The 22580-nt window shown below is 42.8% G+C and overlaps 1 protein-coding gene across 2 annotated transcripts in view; it reads right to left on the bottom strand.

The window, feature by feature from the left end:
- PLCB1 (phospholipase C beta 1) overlaps positions 1-22580 on the bottom strand; it is a 532520-nt gene that overhangs the window by 89166 nt on the left and 420774 nt on the right. For both annotated transcript variants that reach the window (XM_081149520.1, XM_081149519.1), the window contains exons 13-22: positions 18296-18380; positions 17108-17285; positions 12187-12254; positions 10277-10373; positions 8042-8126; positions 6346-6470; positions 5730-5884; positions 2826-2990; positions 1119-1218; positions 729-833 (exon numbers count right to left, since the gene is read on the bottom strand). In XM_081149520.1, coding sequence (XP_081005646.1) covers positions 729-833; positions 1119-1218; positions 2826-2990; positions 5730-5884; positions 6346-6470; positions 8042-8126; positions 10277-10373; positions 12187-12254; positions 17108-17285; positions 18296-18380 — 1163 coding nt within the window. The remainder of the gene's footprint in view (positions 1-728; positions 834-1118; positions 1219-2825; positions 2991-5729; positions 5885-6345; positions 6471-8041; positions 8127-10276; positions 10374-12186; positions 12255-17107; positions 17286-18295; positions 18381-22580) is intronic.

Below are 22580 nucleotides of genomic sequence, written 5' to 3'. Positions count from 1 at the left end.
GCAGCTCTGAGAGCCAAATTTGACAGGCTCCAAATCAGGGTATCTCCGTACTCTAAAAGCTTTAGTTTCTTTTCGAGGTTTCCATCCATTCCAGCAACGGCCCCCACACTTGTCCTATTTGGCCCAAATGGTGTTTCATAAGTAGAGACATTTCACACAAAAAGCCCATTTTCCAGATGGTTGAAACAACCAAAGGATTTGGCAATGTGGGTTTCATTAGCACGTGACACTGTCTAGCTGGAGTGAGTGATGGCTGTCATCTTTGGACGGGGCACCTGCTCCAAGTTTGCCACAGTCTTCACTACTCCTTAATATAGTACACCCAGGTCGCTTAGCACTGCAAGCATTTAAATTCATGATTCCTGGTTGACATCATGATAAGTTAACTCCTCTACACTTCGGATTCCACGCATGAAAAGAACCTGGGCTCTAAAACTGGCTCGAGGCAAAATGAATTACACAGATCTACAGACTGCTCGCACCAGGCAGCATGGGCGAGAGAGTGTTGGGCCCACGAGAATGAAACTACTAATGGATAAATACGCTCAACAGTTTCTTGGGATTTGCACCAAATTAAATGAACACTTGTTCATAAAGGCTTGGGCAATTTACCTTCTAAACATAGATACAAAATAAAGGTGACTCTGAGGCCAGGATCTCCTGCCTCTGTTTCCACAGAAACATGGATGAGCCCAGACGGAAATAGCCGTTTGCCGCAGGCTGTTTACCTGCATAGGTATCTGGGACATAGTCTTTCACCTCTATGTAGACGAAGACAGCCGGGAGCATCAGGGGCTGGTTCCTCTCATTCCTCAGAGAGATGTAGTGATAGCCTGGAGGGCGACAATGACACTGTGGGTCACATAGTCTCTCCACAACGCTAGTTATACCACAGGAGTTTTCAGAGAGTTTGTTAAGCACCACCACTGCGCGAGAGTTCATCCATACCCCAGAGCATGGCACAGGGACACGAAACTGCCACATCGAAACAGTCCAGGAGCCCCTGCTGCAGAACAAAACGCCAAAGCAGCGCAGCTTCCTAACCCCGTCTTCAGCAATCACGCAGGACAGGGACGAGCTTCTTCACAGCCCCACGCAAAGCTTCCCACCCCCCATACCTGGCCGAACTGCTTGCACCGGCAAGATCCGGTGGCCGATAAACTTGCTCCCCTCTTCGTAAGCGGCGATCCTCAGGCAGGCCAGCGACGGAAGAACCACCTGCGGGACAGCAGGGATGCACGGTCACGCCGAGGAGGACCCCGAGAAAGAGCCGGCAAGACAGCATCCACAGGGGTGCTGCTCTTCCCACCCCAGCTAGAAGCTTCTACTTAGCGAACCGATAAAAAGTGAAGCTGTGGCTCTACAATTTAGATTTTCAAAAGGCGAAGGGTTACCAGAGACACTGCTCTATCTACGTTCCATCACCTGGTCCTAACGAGGAATTCGTTCAACACACACACCATTTGCTTTTTTTAATTCTCACCTGAGGATATTTTTTCCGTTGCTTTTCAGAGAGAGTGGGAGGGGGAGAGAGAGAGATAGAAACATCCATGTGAGAGACACTGATTGACTGCCTCCCGTTCATGTGCGGCCAGGGCCGGGGATCCAGCCTGCACCTGAAGTATGTGCCGTTGGCCAGGATCGACCCCAGGAGCCTTCAGTCTGTGGCCAACCCTCCAACCAGTGAGCCAAACTGGCCAGGGCCAGACCATTTGCTTTTGACATGAACATTCTCAACGTGGAAATGACAAAAGTTCTATGTTTAAATGCAAGGAGCTAGCGGTCTTATCATTATTTGAAAATTTACTACTATATTTTCAAAGCAAATTACTTGCATATTGTCAAAACAAAACAAAACAAAAAAAAGCTTTCAAAATGAGATTGCTTTATAAATTTGTAAATTCCCAAATAAGGCACCAGAAAATTTGCTCATTTCTCCCCTCAGTGTAATACATGCGGAGTACACAGTTATATCCCATGTCAAGAGCATTAGACCAATGGCATCCTTAAACATTTATTTTTGCCAACAAGAGAAAGCTAACATTTATTGACTGTTTTCAATGTGCCAGACATTTTCTAAATGTTTTCAGTATATAAGGGAACACTTATAACTCTATGAAGTAGACACTATTATTAAATCCAATTACCACAAAAATTGCTGGGGCACAGAGACCTAAAATATAGACACTGTCTCTGCAGAAGGCTTCCGTTGTGGATATTTTGGCCAGATAAAAGCAAAGGGAATGGTAAGAAAGTCTCTGCTACTTTCTGCTGGACTTACTGTCTTCCTTCGTGTGATAAACATGTGAAAAAGATTTGCCTTCTGGCGAAGGCAGAGAGAAGGCCCAGTTGAATATAAAAGATTTTAACTCTATCAGACAGAACCCTGTCAAGATAGAATGACTAGCTGCCAGTGGCTAGAGAGTCTCGGGAATTTAATTAATATTCTTTTCTAAGGAAGTACGGTCTGCCTTTCTCTCAGCTACCGTATTATTCCTCACTTCCCCCTCTACTTCACTTGAGTCATAATGAGAAGATATCACTTACCACTTGTATTATGAGAGGATATGAGATAGATTTATATGTTAGTCTGGCTTCCAAGTGAGGTATACTAGAGTTAACTGATGTATCCCCACTTCTGAAACCCCAAACAAGTGACTCACAGAGATCCTGACTAGTTTTCAAGGCAGCTTTGAACATGCTATTGCTTTATGAATGTGTAAATTCCCCAATTAAGCACGAAAAAATTCTTCTTTGCATTTTTCTCTCAGTGTCCCACACCTGGAATATGCAGTTACATGTCATGTCAAGGACTCAACACCGACCTTTTTGAACACAATGGGCTCTTCCTCCCAGACAGGGTTTACAGCATTTCCCTGGGATGTCTTGGTCTTAAATGCTTTCCTCCTTGTGTCCACAGGCAAGCCAAACATATCCACTTCCACATACGTCCCGACTTTCTTATCAGAAAGGAACTGGCCCGAAATAATCTAGAAAATAATAAAAAAGGAACTCTTGACAAATGAGTAACAATGATATAAGGACACGCTTTAGGGAGGTACAAATGCTGATGGTGAATGTTGAACCGTAAATAGGAGCCAGAGTACAAATATAATTTCTCTTTTGGCTAAAGAATTAGTAGAGGAATACTGAAAATGCTGGGGTTAGAGGGGTCAGTAAGACAAAGTTGTATAGGAGGAAATAAATGAAAATTATCAAAAGTTGGATGAGATTTTTGCCTTTTGTACTTGAGATACATCTGTTAAGTGAAAGACTGGTCTTTAGAGCCAGCTGAGTATAAAGGTTTTCCTAATACTTAAAAATATGACAAGAGAAAATTCTCATTTTAGCATAATTATAAATGAAATTAAAGTATAATATAAGAGTACAAATTTAAAACATAGTAGAAACTCTAGGATTTTAAAAAAAAAAAATCCTGTTGTTCATGAAATTTAACTTGAAGGAGTGGTTGTAAAACTGTGATATCCCAATTCTCAAAGTTGTTACACTTCAAATAAAAAAGTCACAATGATGACCGAAAATCCAAAACCAACAAATATTGACTTGAAGCCATCAAGCCCAGTTTGTCATCACTCCTGACCTCACCTGGTTGGCCATCCACACAATTGTGGGTATCCTTTGTCTAGCTATAAAATTATCAGATATTGTGGAGTTAGATTTTTAAGTCACAAAAGTTCTCCCATGTCTGCCTCTTCTTCTCACCCAATTTTCAAAATCTGAGTGATCCTCAGGTGTCCTCTGCTTTAACCCCACCTAAAGGTGTCCTCTGCTTTAACCCCAGGGGGGAGCAGCGCACAGCGAGCGCTGAGGGAGCAAACCTGGCGAGTCTGGGTTGCCTGGCTGGCCATGAGCTTTCTGATCTCCAGTCAGTGAGAGGGGACAGAATTTCCAAGACTACGGCTGGGTCAGAAATGGAACAGAATGGCGGCCTGAGAAGGGCCACCAAAGGCCGAGGGAGGCCAAAGTCAGCCACAAGCTGATGTGGCCAAGAATCCGGCCACAATCTCTCTGTTTAATTTGAGTTTCTACGTGAGAATTACTTAACAGACATTTTACAACATGTTTGAAACTCCCAAGTTATGTGAGTCGCGTGGGATTCAGATGCACCGACGTTTCCGAGCTCATGATGTTGGCTGATCAAAGCAGAAGCCCTTAACCCAACCCATGGCGCGGCCCCTGTGTTGTCATCAATGAACGACGACAGACGCACACCATCTGAGCACACAAGTCCACTGTGGCACTAAAAAGCCCGTGTCAGAGGATCAAAACACAGGCGCCACTGGACAGACAGGAGCCTCGTCTTGGTTCCAGCTGCAGACGGACAGCAGGACCCCACTGCACCGTGGCCGTCTGTTCATAGGATCCGGTCAGCTCCAGAACAGTGTCTCCATCCTGGACTCGGCCAGTAGTTTCAAGTCTCTGGGACTTAACTGTTTCCTCTCAACTTACTTTCCTGTCTCTATGTCATTGTTTTAGAGCTGTCTGCACTGTCACAGGATTTTCAAGAAATAATAAATGAGCAAGCCAACATGTACAAAACAAGATGAATCAGTAAAGACAAAATATTATTAGTTTGACCCAACCATAACACCAACTGACAAGGTTTCTAAAAATAACATTTTATCAGTGTGCGATGCATAAGAGTTTATCTTAATCAAATGACAGGAATTACACATCCTTTGCTGAAAACAATTTCCTAAAATAAATACAGTCTTGAAGCTCTAATTCTGCCAACTCTGCTCTTCAGATATATGCTGTGAAATAATTTCAAAAGATCTAATTGTGAGAGACTTCACTGAAATTTTATTTTTAATCTTTGGTATAAAGTAACAAATTTTAAAGTAAAAATGACTCAACAAGCTAAAGGTAGATATAAATTAGTGAAACTATTATAGAGCCTTTTAAAATATAGTTTTTCATATGCCTTCGGTTTAGGATCAGTTTGAAAATTGAATTTATATCCAATAAAAAATGTTTCTTAGTTAACAATTATCCAGTTAAACAGAAAAAGAAAACTTTAAAAAAGTAAAATTTAGCTTAAAAAACCAAGGGCTTATAGAATTCAAATTAAAAGCTCTTTATAAAAATGATTCCCCATTTATGGTATTAATTCTCAAAGCTGAATAAAAAGTTATATCTGCTGTAACATAAATTTTGAAGATTGCAGCAATCATTTGAAATTCCTTTAGGGTCAGATAAATATTTAATAAAGCAATTTTTTATTTAATATCTGTTTTAAATCCCTGCATACGGATAGATTTTCAAATCCATGCTATGGTAAGTTCAGAGCTTTTATTCAATTTTGACAATTCATTGGGAATACTTTTTTCTCTGATTTTGCTCAGTGTGCATATTTCTCTAGAACTAATGGGAGAGAAAAAGACCAGAAGATTCTCCAGTGGTTTTTTTGTGGTCAATTTCACCGTGGGGTATTTACACCAAAAGAAAGGTTGGCCATGGTGAGTCTCACCAACTCGTTTGTTGATTTAGGGTCCATTTCCTATCCTGTTAAATGTGCAGCTTGGTTCCTTTATCTCACGCATGTAGCTTCTCAGTATTTCTAAACTGGATTCAGTCCTTTGAAAAAAACGTATGAAGGAAGTGGAGGCTTTGCTGGCAACTACATCGTTATGACTCAACTACTTTTTTACACCAGATTTAATGTTCAAGACGTTCGTTGGGGACAGTTTGATCACAGATGCACCTACCTTAACGGATAACGTGTTGGCCACGATCCCATCCACGATGCCCTCAGTGAACGGGTCAAAGTGCTTGTCAGGCCTCCGCATAAACTCTGGCTTCAGCCTGTAGCCGCTCTTCCCATTGTACTCATACATCCCCATATTGATCTGCATAGCCAGGTCTGCGTGTCAAAAACACGAACAGTCATGTCTCTGTATGACATTTGCGTGTACGTGTAGGTCCATTGCCAGGCAACCTTACAGGTCACAAAGCCCAAAGTTTACCACGTGGAATCGCTGAGCGGTAGATTCCTGAACCTTTTGTTCTCTCTTAACACCTTTTGGAATTTCCCAAATTTTTCTATAATAAATACATATTACTTTTTAAAAGTATTAACATTTTTGTTTGAAAATATGCAAAACCAGTAGAAATAAAGACTTTCTTATAAACGATTGAAGACAATTTCTCAATTTTCAAAATTCACCTTTTTTTGTGTGTGTGTGCACTGGTATTTCCTTTATTGAAATTTGCTTTTATTAGTTTCAATCAAGCCTGGCAATTTTCTCTCCTTAGGAGTGGGTTTTGGACCCTTGGAAATGTGGCTTCGTAACGATGGAAATGAGCGTGAACTGTGCTACTTACCCACGGTTTGGAAATTAAGGGCAACCATCTGACAGCCTGCATTCCAGAAGAGCTGAGGCATATAGTTGGACGAATCTACACGTGTTCCTTTCGGATATATCCTGCTAAGCTGCATTTTGTTATATCTGGACCATCATGTTAAGTAGTGAATACAATTAGAAAAAGAATTAGCCAATAATATTAACCGAGGGGCCACTTTCCATCTTTCTCCACCGGGGGAACGAACTAAATATTGATGATCTCACTGGGCTAGTGGGTAAAATATGTAAAAACCTTGCCGAAGAAACAGAGTAAGTGTGCTTTTATAATATAAATGCAGCATCGCCTTTGCAGAGCCCTGCAGGTGAAAACAAATAGGTAGCAGAAATGGCTGAGCCAAGGTCAACGTGATTTTGTGGAGATCACTAAGGACAGGCCTAACAACTAAAGACGCATGAGGAAGCTCCAGGGCCTCAAATCATGTGAGAGGGTGATACTGTGTTTGGCAGAAGCAGATACTATGAGCTGCACGGCTATTTTTGAAATGCTTTCTGTTCATTTTTCTCAACCTTCTCTGGGAATGCTATTTGCCAAGACTGTGGTACTTCCTATGAATGATTACAAGGTAAATATAGCACAGAAGGGTTTGACCTTGCTTCGTGTTTTGGGTCCTACCGTCAGTCATCAGTTTTCCACCCTGAGAATCTTTTAGTTATTGAACAACTACGTGTTTAAAACACTATTGTCTACTCCTATTACCAAATTAGGTAGAGGTTAGTTGTTTCCAAGCTCGGGATGGGGTGTTGGGCCAAATGGAGTCTGCACTTTAATTCTGGAAGTTGCTAGCTATATATATGAAATCTATGGCAAGTTATTTTACTTGGCTGTGCCTCAGTTTCCTCATCTATGAAACAGGTTGAATTCCTACATAGAGCTACTGTAAGGGTTAAATGAGGTAAGACATATGACAAAAGGTCCATCTCATAGACAGTAATTAATGAGTACTGATGACCGTGATGTTTGTAGTGTGACTGTTTATGGATTTTACATTTGTCCTCTCTCCTATTGATGAGTTTTAAAGGTGATTTATTTTTTTATTTTTTTTTAACTCTAGGACTGGCTTCTTGAAATTGAGATCTTTGGGACATTTAGTCTTAATTTTATGAAACATACTGAAAGATGTTTCATTTTATTTTGGTTCATGGATAACAATAAATAGTTTTTGTTGTCAGAAGTATCAACAAAGTCATTATTAGTAATACCCATTTATATTCTCATATCATTATTCCAACTATTTCTTTGGACGTGTATTAAATGTCCAAGGATGCAAGATGCCAAGTCAGGTTTCCATAGGCATATACCTTACATGTATTATATCTTACATTTGAGTGCCTAACCCGACAGTGAGCCATAAAGCTGGTATCATTATTTCTGGTTCACAAAGGAGAAAGTTCAGGAAGGTTAAGCGAATTGACAAAGCACAGAGAGTCTGATGGTAAGAAAATAATCTTGAGATGCTTTCCACCAAGGCCAGTTCTCTTTTCTATATGCCAGGCTACCCCTACTCAGCGGTACCTTGAAATCTGAGACTATTTATCATGCCCAGGGGACAGGCTCATGCCATTTCCTGCATCCTTTTGCTTATTTAAAGCAGAAATTAAATAACCCACGACTTCAGTTGTGCCAAGTCAGTTGACATTCGTCAAATCAAGGATACTCTACGAATTCCACCGGAGACTTCGTCAGTTGCTCAAGTCCTTTGGTTTCCACGAAGGAAGACATTTCAAAACTTCTATTTCTTTCTGGGTTAATGACAAACAAATAAAAAATAGTAAGAAATAAAATGCAGCATTATAAATTGTAACATATGAGAAGTAGGCAAATGAGTGAATTTAGGGAAATTCATCTTCACTGTAACTTCTACATGTATTTTTTCAGGGAACCATTTATCTGCTACAAAAGTTGAGTGTTGTTAGTTCTCTCTTCTAGTATTTACCACCTGGGTCAGATAAGCTTATGGTTGCACAAGTCAGGGCCACAGTGGCATTAGGGTGAGGAAACTGGTTTTAGCTGTGGGTAGTGTGGCAATGACAGCTGTTTTGTCTAAAGGGCCTAGACCCTGTGGAAATCTGTTGTTCGAAATCCATTCAGATTGATCTCTTGGAGCCATTGCTGGGATTAACAAAAGAGACCATGGGTGTGTCCACCAGAGGCTCCCTCTTTTATCCGTCCATGGTCCACGCCTCAGGTTGTAAGGAACCTTGGGTTCAAACAATTAATGTGACATTAGAAGTATGTTACTTCAAAACAGAAGGATCCTTGGAAATGTCCCAGGCTGATGGCCTCATTTTCAGATTAGATTACAAGGCTGGGAGGTGAATGTACCAGAGGTTTTGATACCCTTGAAGACAGAGCAACATTTGGAAAGTGAAATCCAAGATTCCAATGAGAGAGAGAGAAAAAAAACAAAGTTATCTTAGTGTGGAGAGGCTAAGAGCCTAACCGCTTCTCTGTCTTCCTCCCAACTAAAAATCAAACTGTTTTATACAGTATTGAGGCGAGGGTCACACAGAGAGGTGAGAACCCGCACTCTGCATCATTCCTACTCCTTCCCAAGCTCCTTCACCCATCTCCTCACCGCCCCCGATGTAATAATTTCTAAGGTAAACTCCTACTTCTCTTATTTTTGCCCATCAAAAGTCTACTTTCAGATGACTATTTTAAGCATGACTGCTAATTAAAATTAAGTCAATTTAATAGGTGTTTTGTAAACTAGTTGCAGTATTGTTTTTTAAGAGCGATCAAATAATCTGGAACACAACGAGAAAAGTACTTGTTGGTAAATCTTTGGCTGATGCTATCGTTACCAGGTTCTGCGGGACTTAAACACATCAGCTCCTTTTCAACTTGGCTACTTGTCTAGGAGCTTTTGCCTCATGAATTAGAAAAACTTATTTACAGCCAATGAAAAATTACAGTAATATAAAAAAAACTACTTTAGGACATTTCAAATTGGACAGTTTGTGGTAAGCAGCATCAGTAATTGTAACATCAAAGAAAATGTTGAAATCTTTACATATAAACTGTATTAGAAATTAATACACCATGTGCCACCAAGTTAAGACTTTTTGGGCAAAATTATGCAGTTACACCTGTGTGTATATAGGAGCTTAGATTCTGATATCTCTGTAAAACGATCCTCTATAAGAGCTGCTGTGTTAAGCAAAAATTCAGTTTTTAAGAGCACGGGCTTATAAGCGGCTAAAATGTCCCAAGGATCCTCTAACCTGAAAGCATCTTAGTTTATGCAACTAGAGGGGGCAATTGCATAACAGGACTCTTTTCTCTAGATGGAGGAAAGATGATATTTTTCTTTGCATCCACTATGGATTTGTGCTTGGATAAAGCGAAAACACAAAGTGACATGAGGCTAATCACATGTTCTCCTTAATATATAAAAGAGGGGATATATATAAAAGTAGGGATAAAAGAGGCTGGACAAATGGAACGTGGGTGCATTGGTTGATTGGGTCCTATTTCCAGTTATCAGGGCTGACCAGTCACGGCTGCTTCCCCTCTGGGTGGGTGGACAGTTGATTTCAACACTGTCAGTTACACAATGGATGGAGTGCACTGGGTTGTTGCAAACAAAAAACAAATGTAAAACTCTCAGTTCACTGTATTCTGGTCTAACGTCAGTAGCCTTAGTAAGTATTTTGGAGAGTCATCATGGGATACTTTCTCATACGGTTATTATAATATATATGATATATATAAATATATATATACTTATGGATATATATAAGCTATGCCAGTCCATGCATATATTAGAGACCTCACCAGCACAGAAGAACAGTTCTATTAAGGGCAACATTTTTTTGGTCTAATTACCTTCTGTTTAAAATATACTTGTTATATGTTACATTTGGGGTTATTCTCCAGGAAAACTTACTTTTGGAAATTTCAAATGACTCAAACTTGACGGGCTGAATATAGTTCACCAGGTTAGACATCTCTTCTGTGGCCATGGCCTCACTCCCAGCAGTACCCTGGAAGCGGGAATCAAAAATAACATTCCCAGAATCAACTTTATATTATCCAGGGTTATTTTCCCAGGGCAATGAGTATGTGACCCACGAGCCTAGAAAATCATTCTGTAGAAAATTCATTCCAGGAGCAAGAAAAGTGTACCCAAGCGTGGAGTGGGAGCGGGAGGGTTAGGGCTGGCAGCCGCAGTCTCCCAGGCGGTCCTCAGACTTGCAGCGAACCAGAACCTGCACTTCACCACAGTGATTCAAATCACGCGAAAGTCTGAGAAGCACTGAGCTACACCTCATCTGCCATAGCGAGGCGTCCACAGACGGTGTCTACAGTTAATAAATCAAGAACTCACTGTACAGTGAGAAAACTAGTATGTGGGTAACCCCCGATTGAACGAAATTTATTAAAATGAGAAAGGCTGCCTTGTGAAAGTGGCCTGGGGTGGGCAAACAACAATAGTTTCTCTTTATATAAACATTCCTTCCCCGGCCCTTTCTTGATTCCTGTGAGCTTATTAGGGAAACAGTACAGTACAGTGCAGGGGTCGACATCTAGGTTCTAGGGTCAGACTGTCTGATTGGAAATCCCAAGCCTACCACTTAGAAGATATGCAATCTCGGGCAAGTTACTTCACTGCTCTGTGCCTCAGTTTACTTATTAAAATTAGGATAAAATCAGTTCTGATAGCAATACAGGGCCTTTGTGATTATTGAATGAGTTCATTTATGAGAAAGCTTGGAACACAGTAAAACGTCATGGTAGTTTATTATTAGCTATTAAATGTTATTTTGATAAAGTTTTTAATAAAGAAAAAACCAAAAACCAATATTATAGTATTGGCATGGATACGCTTCTATAGATTAATCTAATATTTTCTCCCATTTTTAAATGAGAGAATTCATGGAGAAAAGCTTTCTTTTGAAAACTCATGTAGCAATATTTAGGTTAAATGTTAACTGGGAAGTATTCACTTGGAAATGAAGCATCTAATTAGTAAGATAGTTTTAAAATTATAAAATATCACTGATAAGAATTTATGAAATTATAATAATTATCAGGCAGAAATCCGTTACCAGACATTGTAACAATTTTCTTCCTGGACATTAAGTTGCAATTTAGTACGGAAACATAATAAAAAATTTCCACTACATTAAAGAAAATAATTATAAGAGGAAGAATATCAAGGAAAAACAGCTTATTACTTGTTATTTATCCTTAACTGAATTGCAAAGATACAAGTGCTGAGACACAGACTTTTTAACATATTTGAAAGCAGGTTCATTATAATTTTTTAACCAGAACTCCTGCTAAAACAGTTTTAAAATTCCAATTCTAGATTCTGTGCAATGAATATTTCTGATCTCATGAAGTTATTTGGGATGCTTGAGCTTATAGCAATCTCTAGTGATTCCAAAATACAGCCATGGAATGAATGTCTTATTTCTGAATATTCTCCAAACCTCAAGTCTTCTCTGAGCTTTGGGACATTTAGAAATCCATTTAATTGCCTCAAACACTGAAGCAGGCAGTTGGATGTCACAGATTTTGAAGTCATCCTCTAGATACCCGATTTGATGGAAGGCGGTCTCAGCAACATTGTTCACCTTAGGGAACTTTTTCAGTGCCCTGCTTATTTCTTTACCGACCCAAGTTTCCATTTTCAGGTTCAAAAGGGGTAGTGGAAAAGTTTTAACGTGAACTGTGACTCCTTTCACCACTAGATGGCAGAGCGTGACCACGGACTACGTCCAGAGGCAGCTGGCTGGGATGGCAAGCTCCCTGGATGCCTCCGCGAGCAGAGGTCCAGCCCTGGACACCTACCTCATCCATTGAAGACTTTTTACAGTCATCATCATCATCGTCATCGTCGCTCTCCGTATCAGCCTCCCCTGTCAAAATTTAATAACACATCATGAGGTAAACAAACATTTACAGGTTTGAAGCACACGTACCAAACCCTACCAAGAACTTCCGTGGAAATTGCAATTTGTTTTAAAATTATTCTTTGGATATTTAAATTCTATTAATCATGAGAATTACACTAGCACTTTGAATATGGATTTTTTTTCCTTCTAAATTTGATAAGTGAATATCATTAGAAATTTATAAATTCTAGCATTTTAATCTATGTTTAAAAAACATAGGGCATCATACACACTTTTCTCTGGCAATCGTATCCCACGTGTGCCTGGCTCTTTAAAGGTCTGGGTCACCCTACCACAGATAGGCTCTCACTTTCTGTCTGTCTCTCTCCTTTTCAGCCTTGACTCTTCAATGTGGTGCTTGGCCTGTGCTCCGTGACCTTGCAGTTTTTTGGCCTGTGCTCCGTGACCTTGCGGTTTCTTGGCCTGTGCTCCGTGACCTTGCAGTTTCTTGGCCTGTGCTCCGTGACCTTGCAGTTTCTTGGCCTGTGCTCCGTGACCTTGCAGTTTCTTGGCCTGTGCTCCGTGACCTTGCAGTTTCTTGGTCTGTGCTCTGTGACCTTGCAGTTTCTTGGCCTGTGCTCCGTGACCTTGCCAGAGGGGACGTCACAGAAGCCAAGGAACAGGATGCGAGCTGGTGCAGCTGGGGCCGCGGTAGCAGACCTGACCACACAACTCTAAGGTACCAACTGTATCCTACGATTTGCCTGCAGGCTTATGTGATGAATGCATTCCTGTCTAAACCATGTACATGTAGTATTTTGGAAAATGGGGGAATTCTGTTTAAAACGATAGGATAAAATAATACTTAAAATCATCATGCATTCCGGAAATCTACCTCAGTCAGACATAACCCAGCCTCACATTTAGACAATATGCAGCCGTTCCGATGGGTTGTTTTTGTCTCTGCAGATCTGGCGGACGCCTCTGCTTGGTTAAATAGTCTCACCAGTGCTCTGCCCGTCAGTGGCCTGAGGTGACCTCTGAAAATGGTTCGCTATTCACATGACCCAGAAAACCCCACAAAACCACGCAAATCAAGGGGTTCAAATCTTCCTGTTTACTTTAAGAACACTCACGAACCTGCATATCCAAAAAGCCACCAAGTATCTGAAGGATGTCACCTTACAGAAGCAATGTGTGCCATTCTGTCGTTACCATGGTGGAGCTGGTAGGTGTGCCCAGGCCACACGGTGGGGCTGGACACAGGGTCGGTGGCCCAGAAAGAGTGCTGAATATTTGCTGCACATGCTTAGGAATGCAGAGAGCAATCCTGAGCTTAAGGGCTTAGATGTAGATTCTCTGGTCATTGAGCACCTCCAGGTGAACAAAGCTCCCAAAATGCGTGCAGAGCTTACAGAGCACATGGGCGGATTAACCCACACATGAGCTCTCTCTCCCGGCCTCTCCCTACCCGAAAAGAGCAGATGGTTCCTAGGCCAGGAGAGGGGGTGCACGGAAGAAAAGATGTCCCAGAAGAAACTGAAGAAACGAACACTTACGGCCCGGGAGTAAACTGAGTCTAAAATGAATGCTATTAAAAGTTTAAAAAATATTCTCACTAGTATGAGGCATCGCATTCTCCCACATCCCCGGGCTCCCATCAGACCCAGTAATATCGGTCACATAAATAGAGTTTCAAGTCAAATATAAAGAAGGCGTAGTTCCAAATTGGTTGATTTGACTACTGCAGGGATTACAATGTGCAACAGCAACACGACCCCAGTAGATGGCAATATTGGCTCAAGAATAAGGTCACTTGCATTGGCCCGTAGCTGTCCCGGCCTTCTAAAAGTTAGCTGCCTACAGCGCTGTCTTCCAAGGAGCTTGGAACTGTTTTCATTTGGCAGGAACTTGAACTGATTACCGAATGATAGCAGCGAGCAAAAGATTCATGAAATATCTTTAGAGGAAAAAGAATTTTGGCACCAACAAGCTTTACTCTTCATGGCTTGTTTATTAAAGAGAGCCACATACAACCAATTTATGGTGCTGATACTGTGTTAGCTAATAAGGCAAATCCATCATATATTAGATAGGAAACATATGCTATTAAAGACATGTTCTTTTAGGAGGTTAACACGATTTTTTTTAAATAACCAAATTTGTTGCCCCAAGTAAGTATTTTTTGTTTTTTAATTAGAAAGAGGATTCTTTTTGTCAAGTGATTTAAAAAGTCGTTTGTTTGACAGAGCTTTCTGCACAATGCTATGTGGGACACAGCACTGCCTACACCAGTCATTCTAAATACTTGATCGGGTCAGTCTTTGGTTACTTGGGGGGTGGGGAGGATTTGTCTCCCTTTGCTCTGTGAGGAAGGACCTGATTTCTCCCTTATTAGTCTTTGGAGGGACCTTGGAGGAATCTTGTTGAACCATGAAAAAAATCTTATTTTACCCTAGTTTTTCAAGACAAGTAGTGGCAAAGGGCTGAATCCTGGAAGTGGTACCTGGCCAACCAGGGCCACGAGAAATAAATCAGCTTTGAAATAGGAGCCATTTCATGATTTTCAAGTTCCTTGAGTTCACAATACCAAGAACATCTACAAACCAAATGGTAAATTAGCAGTGCTCTTTATTCAGGGGCCTACCTACCTATTAAAATGTCCAAATTTTTCCACTGAAATTTTAATAAAGATTGCTCAAGAGACTATGAGGCTAATTTAGGGCCTCTACTGAATTACTAACAGCTTGCTGTTCTTTCTCTGTATTAAGCAGTAATGTTCAGTGCCTGCACAAATCACTATTTGTGTTATGTATCCAGTTAGTAAGAGGTGGAGAGCTGCGAGTGAGAAAGGCAGATGGAAAACCAAGCTCCCACACTCCAAGGAAGACACTGGGAACTCGCCAGCATTCAAGGGATAGAACTCTGCTAGGAAATAGGTGGCCTGTTAATGATATTCATTCCAAAGCTTCAAAAAGAACATTCTTACTGAGAACAAAAGTTAGTTTTGAAAAAAGAGTCAGAATTGTGTAATAATGTTTGAAATACACATTTAACAACTACCAAAAAAGACCACTTTCAAAGAATTACATCATGTCTGTTGATAAGGATTTTAATCTAAACAAAAGGACTTGACAATTGGCACGGAAAATGAGAAAAAAGATAAATCAGAGTCGTGGTCAACATTCTTTTTTCCCTGATTGCCATAGTTTATATTTAAATTTTTAAAAATTATTTTAAAATCTTTTAATTGCCAGATGCAGGTATACAGAGTATAGATACCGTATGTGTAGAGTGCAATGAATTTAACCAACTAAATCAGCCGTAGTGACTAGAACCCAGATCAAGAAACAAAATATAACCAGTGCCAGAAGCCTCCTGGGGTTTCTCCCAGTCACTTCTTCAATTATAACCATTTCCTGACTTCTACTGACACAGGCTACTTCTGCCTGATCTTGTGCTTATATAAGTAGAATTGTACAGTAGTTTTGAATTTGACTTCCTTTGCTCAACATTATGTTTCTGAGATTCATCCATATCTTTGTGAGCAGTTACAGATCATAATTCGGCATATTATGCCACGATGTGAGTGTACCAGGAGTCGCTTCTCCGCTGATGGGCATTTGGTTGGTTTTTAGTTTGTGGCTGTTCTGAATAGTGCTGCTTTAAGCTCTTCTTGTACCTGTCTCTTGGGGAACATTTATGTGCCCTTCTCCTGGGCATACACCTATGGACGGAATTTCCTGGGGGCGTAGGGAGGGGTCTATATATTCAGCTTTTGTAGATATTGCCAAACAGTTTTCAAAGTGACTGTTCCAATGTTAGTCAAACATTTCATTGAAGAACTTCTTAGATTCAAGCCTAAAGTTTCCTCTACTTATCCACCCTCAAATCAAGAGATCCTCATAATACACTTTTCAGATTGCCAAGGTTCTTCAGACTAAACTTAGAGAATAAACTAGACTAAATTATAAATCACAAATAATTCAGAGAAAATGGGTGACCACTTAGAATTATTTTCTCATCAACCCCCAAAATCTATTTTGAATTAAATCTAAAGGGAAAATTATTAATGTTAAGCATCACCAAGTAGCTTTGATAGATAATTTAAGTAGCTTTACTAGTTCACATTTTAATACAGCTCTTTAAAATATGGATAAATTGAATTGCCCAGACCTCTTCAGCATCATCAATGAGAACGCATTCAGTGAACATCTTGCGCCCAGTCCTATAATTAATGTCAAGGAATCACTGCCCTTGAGAAGCTTAAAACCATGAGGTCACTCTGAAGATTACTTGGCTTACATGGCAGCCAGAATTACGGCCTCCCAAAATGTCCCTGTCCTATGACCATGTCCTGTGTCCTGTGAATACATAGCAAGAGGGACTTTGCAGAAGAGATTAAGTTAAGATCCTTGAGATGGAGGAGATTATCCTGGATTATCCTTTTGGGTCTCATGTAAAAATATGAGTTATTAAAAACAGCAGACCTTTCCTGGCTGGGGTCAGAGGCAGATAGGATGACGGAAGGGTGAGTGAGAAGCCACATGGCTGGCTTTGAAGTTGAAGGAATGGGGCCAGTAGCCGATGCATGTGGGTGGCCTCTAAAAGTTGGACAAAGCATGAAAAAGGATTCCCTAGACTCCAGAAAGGAATGCAGCCCTGTGGCCACCTGAAGGTTAGCCCAGCGACACCACATGGGCCTTCTGACTCGAACTAGGGGGTAAGACATTTGTGTAGTTTTATGCCACCTAGTTGTAGAAGCAAAAGAAAGCCAATCACGTTTAGAAATGTTGGAAGTATTTCTAGGCTAATTTTAGAGCAGTAATTCTTAAACCCAGGAATAATAGGAGACAGAGAGCCCGCCAGCCCCTCACCGGCTCCGGGAGACGAGGGCTCGAACACGCTGGAGGAGTCGCTGCACGTGTTGGAGGCTTGTTCTGAGAGCTTCTTTTTGCCGCTTCCTTCTGACGACTTGTGCGATTTCTTCTTATTTTTCACCAAAATTTTGTACATTAAATCCATAGGGCTTGGAAGAGGAACTCCAGATTCCAGCTAATAGGGGAAAAAAAGAAAGCACATTCTTTAAAAATACTCCCCCTTCCTTCCAGATTCTCTCCCCAACGTCCCTGGACAGCGCTGGATACCAAGAGCTTCTAGGTCATTCTTTACGGCCGAAAAGCTAAGTGTGTTCTCCACAGGCTGGCTCCCAGCTCTCGTGTTTTGTTTTGTTTTTCACGTAAAAGGTATATTGTAATTACTGTACTCATTTTCCCAGCGAATCCATATGACCAAGATCAGAGAAATACTCAAGTAGAATTGTTGTGAGAACACAAAGTCCCATGACTTTTCCAAAGGACCATATAAATCCAACCACTTGGATTCAGGACAGAAGGGGGGAAGCCAGTTAGAAGAGTCTGCCAGGAAGAGCCACGTGTGCAAGTCCCGAGTGGGTTATTTTCAGAAAGCCTAGTGAACTCCCATCAGCAGGTCGGGCCTGTGTTCTGTGCTTCCAACGAGCCAGGGGACTGGTATGAAAAATCATGTGAGGATGTGGGGCTACCTGAGGGTGTTTCTGCTGCTTTCCCTCCCAAAGCAGGGGTGTTCCCACGGCAACAGGGCACCTGAGTTCTACTTCGCCAAGAGGCACATGCAAGGAAGTGAGCGCAGGGACAGGCCCAGATGTCACTGTGCCATCTGCGATGTCCCATTTTGCCAACCCTTTTCTCTCAGGGGTGTGATGAAGTTCCCTGGAAGGTGACAGAGCCCTGTCCCCTCAGGCTGTCTCTGTGGGCTGGCCGTGACTGTGGGAGCCCTGCAGTCCTGGCTGGGCCGTGTCTGGCAGTGAGGGGAGGGGAGGAAGACTGTGGGCAGAGGAAGACAATGGGTGTCCCCAGTCCTCAGTGGCACACGCTGTCCATCTCCACCCGGTCAAAGGGTTCATTTTTGATGGCATCATCTTACCAAGAAAGATTAACATGAAGGCCACGTAAGGAAGTCTCCCCCTACCTCCAGTCGTAAATAATACGCGCGTTCTTTCGGGGGTGACCATCAACAATGCTTACTGGGTATTTCTCCAGTGGCTCCATGAGAAGGGCGTCCCCAAAGATCAGTCGGCAATACTCGGCCATCTTAGCCTGCTGCTTCGGGCTGAGGGAAAATTAAAACAAGGGAGGAAGGAGGTTTATTCAGAGGCCAGGCAGGAAGGCACGCTTCGTGTTACGAACCACAGAAAGAGGCCAGGCCCTCGTCCGACCCTTCAGGGTCCGTTTTTACCGTTCAACACCCCTTGTTTGCTACCCTGCCTTATGAGAATCTGAACACGACGCGCTGGTGGGTGGTGGAAGGTGTTCCTAAGGCTGACCTGCAGAGACACAGAGGGAGGGGACGGCAGGTCACTTGCCTGTCACTGGATTCTTGAATGTCCCAGAGTTAGGGACTCGGTCCCTTTTGTTTAATTTCCTGATCCCAAGCCAAGTGCAAGACACTTGGGGGTGGAATTAGTTCATGATTTCGTGTGAATTCTTGGGTGAAACTTGTCCATCCAACAGAGAGAACTGCGCCGTGAAGGAGGTTTATGAGGAGGGGAGGGAGGGGAGGGAGGAAGGCAGGGAATCGACAGAGAGGAGGGGGGAGAGAGACTATGTCTCATAATGTAGAAGAAAGGAACAGACGGGCGGAAGTCTTGCGGGGAGGTCCTGGAGGAAAGGCGACAGCAGCCGGCGCCTTGGGGAAAGGTGTCTGCCACCCTTCTGTGCGTAACAGGGACGCCGAGGCGGTGCTGGCCTGACCGCGCGCCTGCAGGCTCCTGGGCTGGTGGAGCCGCGGCACTTGCCGAGCTGAGCTCCCGGCCCTCAGCCGCTCTGCATCTACCAACTGGGGAGGATAATAGCTGTTCCTGGGGAAGAACAGCGGATGCTGAGGAGGTGAAGTGAAGTAACGGCTGCAAGTGCCTTTTAAACACTGAGATGGCGGCAAAGTGAGAGGATGCCACTCAGACTGGACGACTTGTGAGCCTGCGAACATAGAAACACAGTTCATACGAGGGAACATCCGTCTCGTTTCCATACCCCTGCTTCCTCTGACCTTTTACAAAGCAATAACACTTCCTTCCATTCCGAGAATGTTAAATATCATTACAAAGGTACCCAATCCGCCGGGTTTTGCGGGCTGCGATTCTGACCTACAGGCTGCCAAGCTGGATCTCCAATAGTCGGCTCCATGTGCTGCAATGTGAACACGTTTTAGCAGAACTGGGACAGAAGCAAGGTAAATAAGTGATAGAGAGTCTTCTCTATGCAATTCGGATTGAATATAAGTGTGATTATTTCCCTTCCCTCTTCAAAACCATGACTGCTAAGCCTGGATCAGGGACTGTTTTTTTCCTGGAAGGGAAAACCATATTGGGGCTTCAAATCATACTGCAATGGTCCACATGAACAAGCACTCTTTATATTACCCCTTTATAAAAAAAGGCATATATTTTGGCGATCAAGCGAGTTTACTGGGGTTCAAATATGAGCTTGAGGTCACTGCTTTCTTGGAATTGCAGGGAGAGGCAAAGAAGGGATTCACAGACCTTGCAAATCTCTACAAAACAACCTCTCAACTTCTCAACCTGCCTTTCTTGACACATATGAGGTTTTACTGCTGGCTTATGCAGCCCTAAGAAGGCACTGTGGCATTCCTCAGCCATTTCAGAGAGAGGAAAACCTGCCAGTCGAAGCAGTGATCCTGAAAAACACTGGGGTGCGATGCATTGGAAGCTGGGGAGCAAGGAGAGAGATGTGGCTGATCGGGCAGGCAGCCCAGGCAGCCTCAGCTCAGACAGGCACCTTTGCTCCAAGGATACCTGGCCCAAGGGCTCACCTAAGCCAGCCAGCTCTGCACTTTTAGCTGAAACAAGTCCATCTGTGCTGGACACCCACATTCCAGAATGCATAAAAGAAACTGTCCAAACCCTCCATTTCACTTTCACAGAATGAAACTATTAAATGTCGCAGAGCTTTGCTACTCCGAGTGTGGTCCATGGACCAGCAGCACCAACAGCGCCTGGAGCTGGTTAGAAATGCAGGTCAAGGCCTCCAGGGAAGATTCTGAAACAGATTCTCTGGGGAAGTGGCCCAGCGTCTGTGTCTTAACAAGCCCTCTGGATGATCCTGACGCATGCTCAAGTTTAAAACCGCTACATAGACTAAAACAAGTCAACAGGTGCTGAAGGGGATGCTTTTTCTTGAGTTTTGGAGCTTGGGAGCCCCAGGTTCCTTTGATCAGAGTCCTGGAGGGACAAGGGTTTTATCCTAATGCCCTGCTTTTGGATTCCTCAGGGAACCATATTCTCACCAGCAGAGAGAGATGTTCCAGGTGTCCCATTGCAGGTGACAGGCAGATTCCCCTGTCCTCTGTCAAGCAGTTCTCCAGGCCTGGAGGAGGAATTTCCTGGAGTAAAATTTTACACTGGATTCCATAGCCTGCAGCGGTTAATACTGCAGATGGTGGGGCTTAGTCTCCTGATTCACTGCGTTGGGAGTGGAGGCCTGAAACCTGCATTTGTGACAAGTCTGCAGGTAATTCCAATGCAGGTGGTTAATGGGCTTCGGCGTTTAGAGCAGGATGTGAACATTTCATTGGAATCACTGGGGGTCTTAAGAAAATGAGGCTTCGACTTCAGAGTCTAGGGTGGGACCCTAGACTGCATTTCTAGCAAGATCCCAGTGGTGCGTACGGTGCCGGTCCATGGATCGACCGCACCTTGTACAGCAAGGAGCTACGTCTGACCCAGTCTTTTAAAAACCTGCTTCAAAATCAACAGAGATGGAGAGAACATGAGGTGGGCGTCCAAGAAAAAAGTAAAATGCGCTATTTGGTAATCAGGCAATTCAAGCTCTCCACCAGCACCCACGCCCACCTGACAGGAAACCGAATCAGAACACAGGGCAACCTGAATAGGGAAAGTCAGTGGGAAACAAACCAGCTTTAATTGTGGGTCAGAACTGCAGCAATGACAGGCAATTAAATTGCAAGCTGCAAAAAATAAAAATAAAAATCCTAAAGCACTGAGAGATTCAACGGTGGCTACCATGGTGATGAAGAGAAAAACATTCAAAACACATTTTGAACTTCAGGCCATAGCAGAAACATCTGGACACAGTAAAATACCTGCAGTGTTTTAATAAAGTGTCGGCACCTGGCAGAGTGGTCGGCTTCCTGACCGCGAAGCGAGCCCCGTTTCATGGGGTCTCTCCTCCAAGTTGCACTAAACCAGCCTCCTCTGTAGATGAGGAACCCACAGTGCATGGAAATTAAAAACCTGTCCAAAATGTCCCTTTGTCTGCGGCTAAACCATGGCGAGAGGTTACTTCACCAGCTTCTAGTGTAGAATTCTCCTGGAAGTGCTAGTCCACAAATTAGGTGGAGCGTCTGGGTGACCTAGGACTTTTCCAAGTCTTATTTGGAGAAACTCGAATTCAGGAGTGCGGGCGGGGGGGCTCAGGAATCTGCATATTCTGGGGTTCAGCCGCAGCAGATGAACAAGTGCCAGCAGCTGGTGGCAGATTCCCATCTGTTGTCCATGAACAGGTGATTTCAGATATGTGGAGAGGAAACCAGAAAATTCAGTGGGCCTTGTGTTTTGCAGGGTGAGTTTGTTTGGGCTCGGCTGAGCTGTGTACCAGAGGTCGGAGTCTGGCATGTTGTATCCACAGCACACAGAATAACGTGGCTCGCTAGGGATGGCAAATAGATTTTTCTTTGGTGGGTGTGTTCCTCGGTCGCTGTGCTGGGAGGGATTCTGAGGTTGTGTCTCGGTTTAGTGGGAGCTAGTGCTGCAGCTGATGAATGTCCGACTCCCGGCTCAGCAAGGTGAGGTGGCCCACACACGTGTCAAGCAGAGGGTTGTACCGGCAAAGGGAAGGCTTATCAGATTTCTCTGGGGGTGTGACAGTCGTCCCAGGAAGGAATTGTGGCTGAGCGATTTTGATACGTGCAGCTCAAGGACAACAGAAATATGAAGCAAACAGCTTCCTCCCACAATAGAATTCAGTATCTTTGTATTTTGCTGCCATTAGATTATCTCAATGGTTTGAGATAAATAGCATGGCATCCAGAGGTGGTTTTCCTGTTTTCTTTTGTTATGTGTGAATTATTTATGAACTTTTAATAGCTAAATTTCTCATTTTTAAACCAGAAAGAGCAGTATTGTGGCACTATCGTTTTTGCTTTAATGCACAACAGAGGATTAGTTTTCATGCCCAGTTTTGACTCTCCCTGTGATTGGTGTTAAAAGACTGCAAAAAATGTCCTGTGGCTAAGGGTGGAGCCACCTAAATGTGAACATTTGTAGGCAGGTGG

The sequence above is a fragment of the Miniopterus schreibersii genome, assembly GCF_964146895.1.
Source record: "Miniopterus schreibersii genome assembly, chromosome: 10".
NCBI classification, from domain to species: domain Eukaryota; kingdom Metazoa; phylum Chordata; class Mammalia; order Chiroptera; family Miniopteridae; genus Miniopterus; species Miniopterus schreibersii.
Note: the sequence above shows the minus strand (reverse complement) of the source record. Positions and strands in the feature narration are given on the sequence as shown.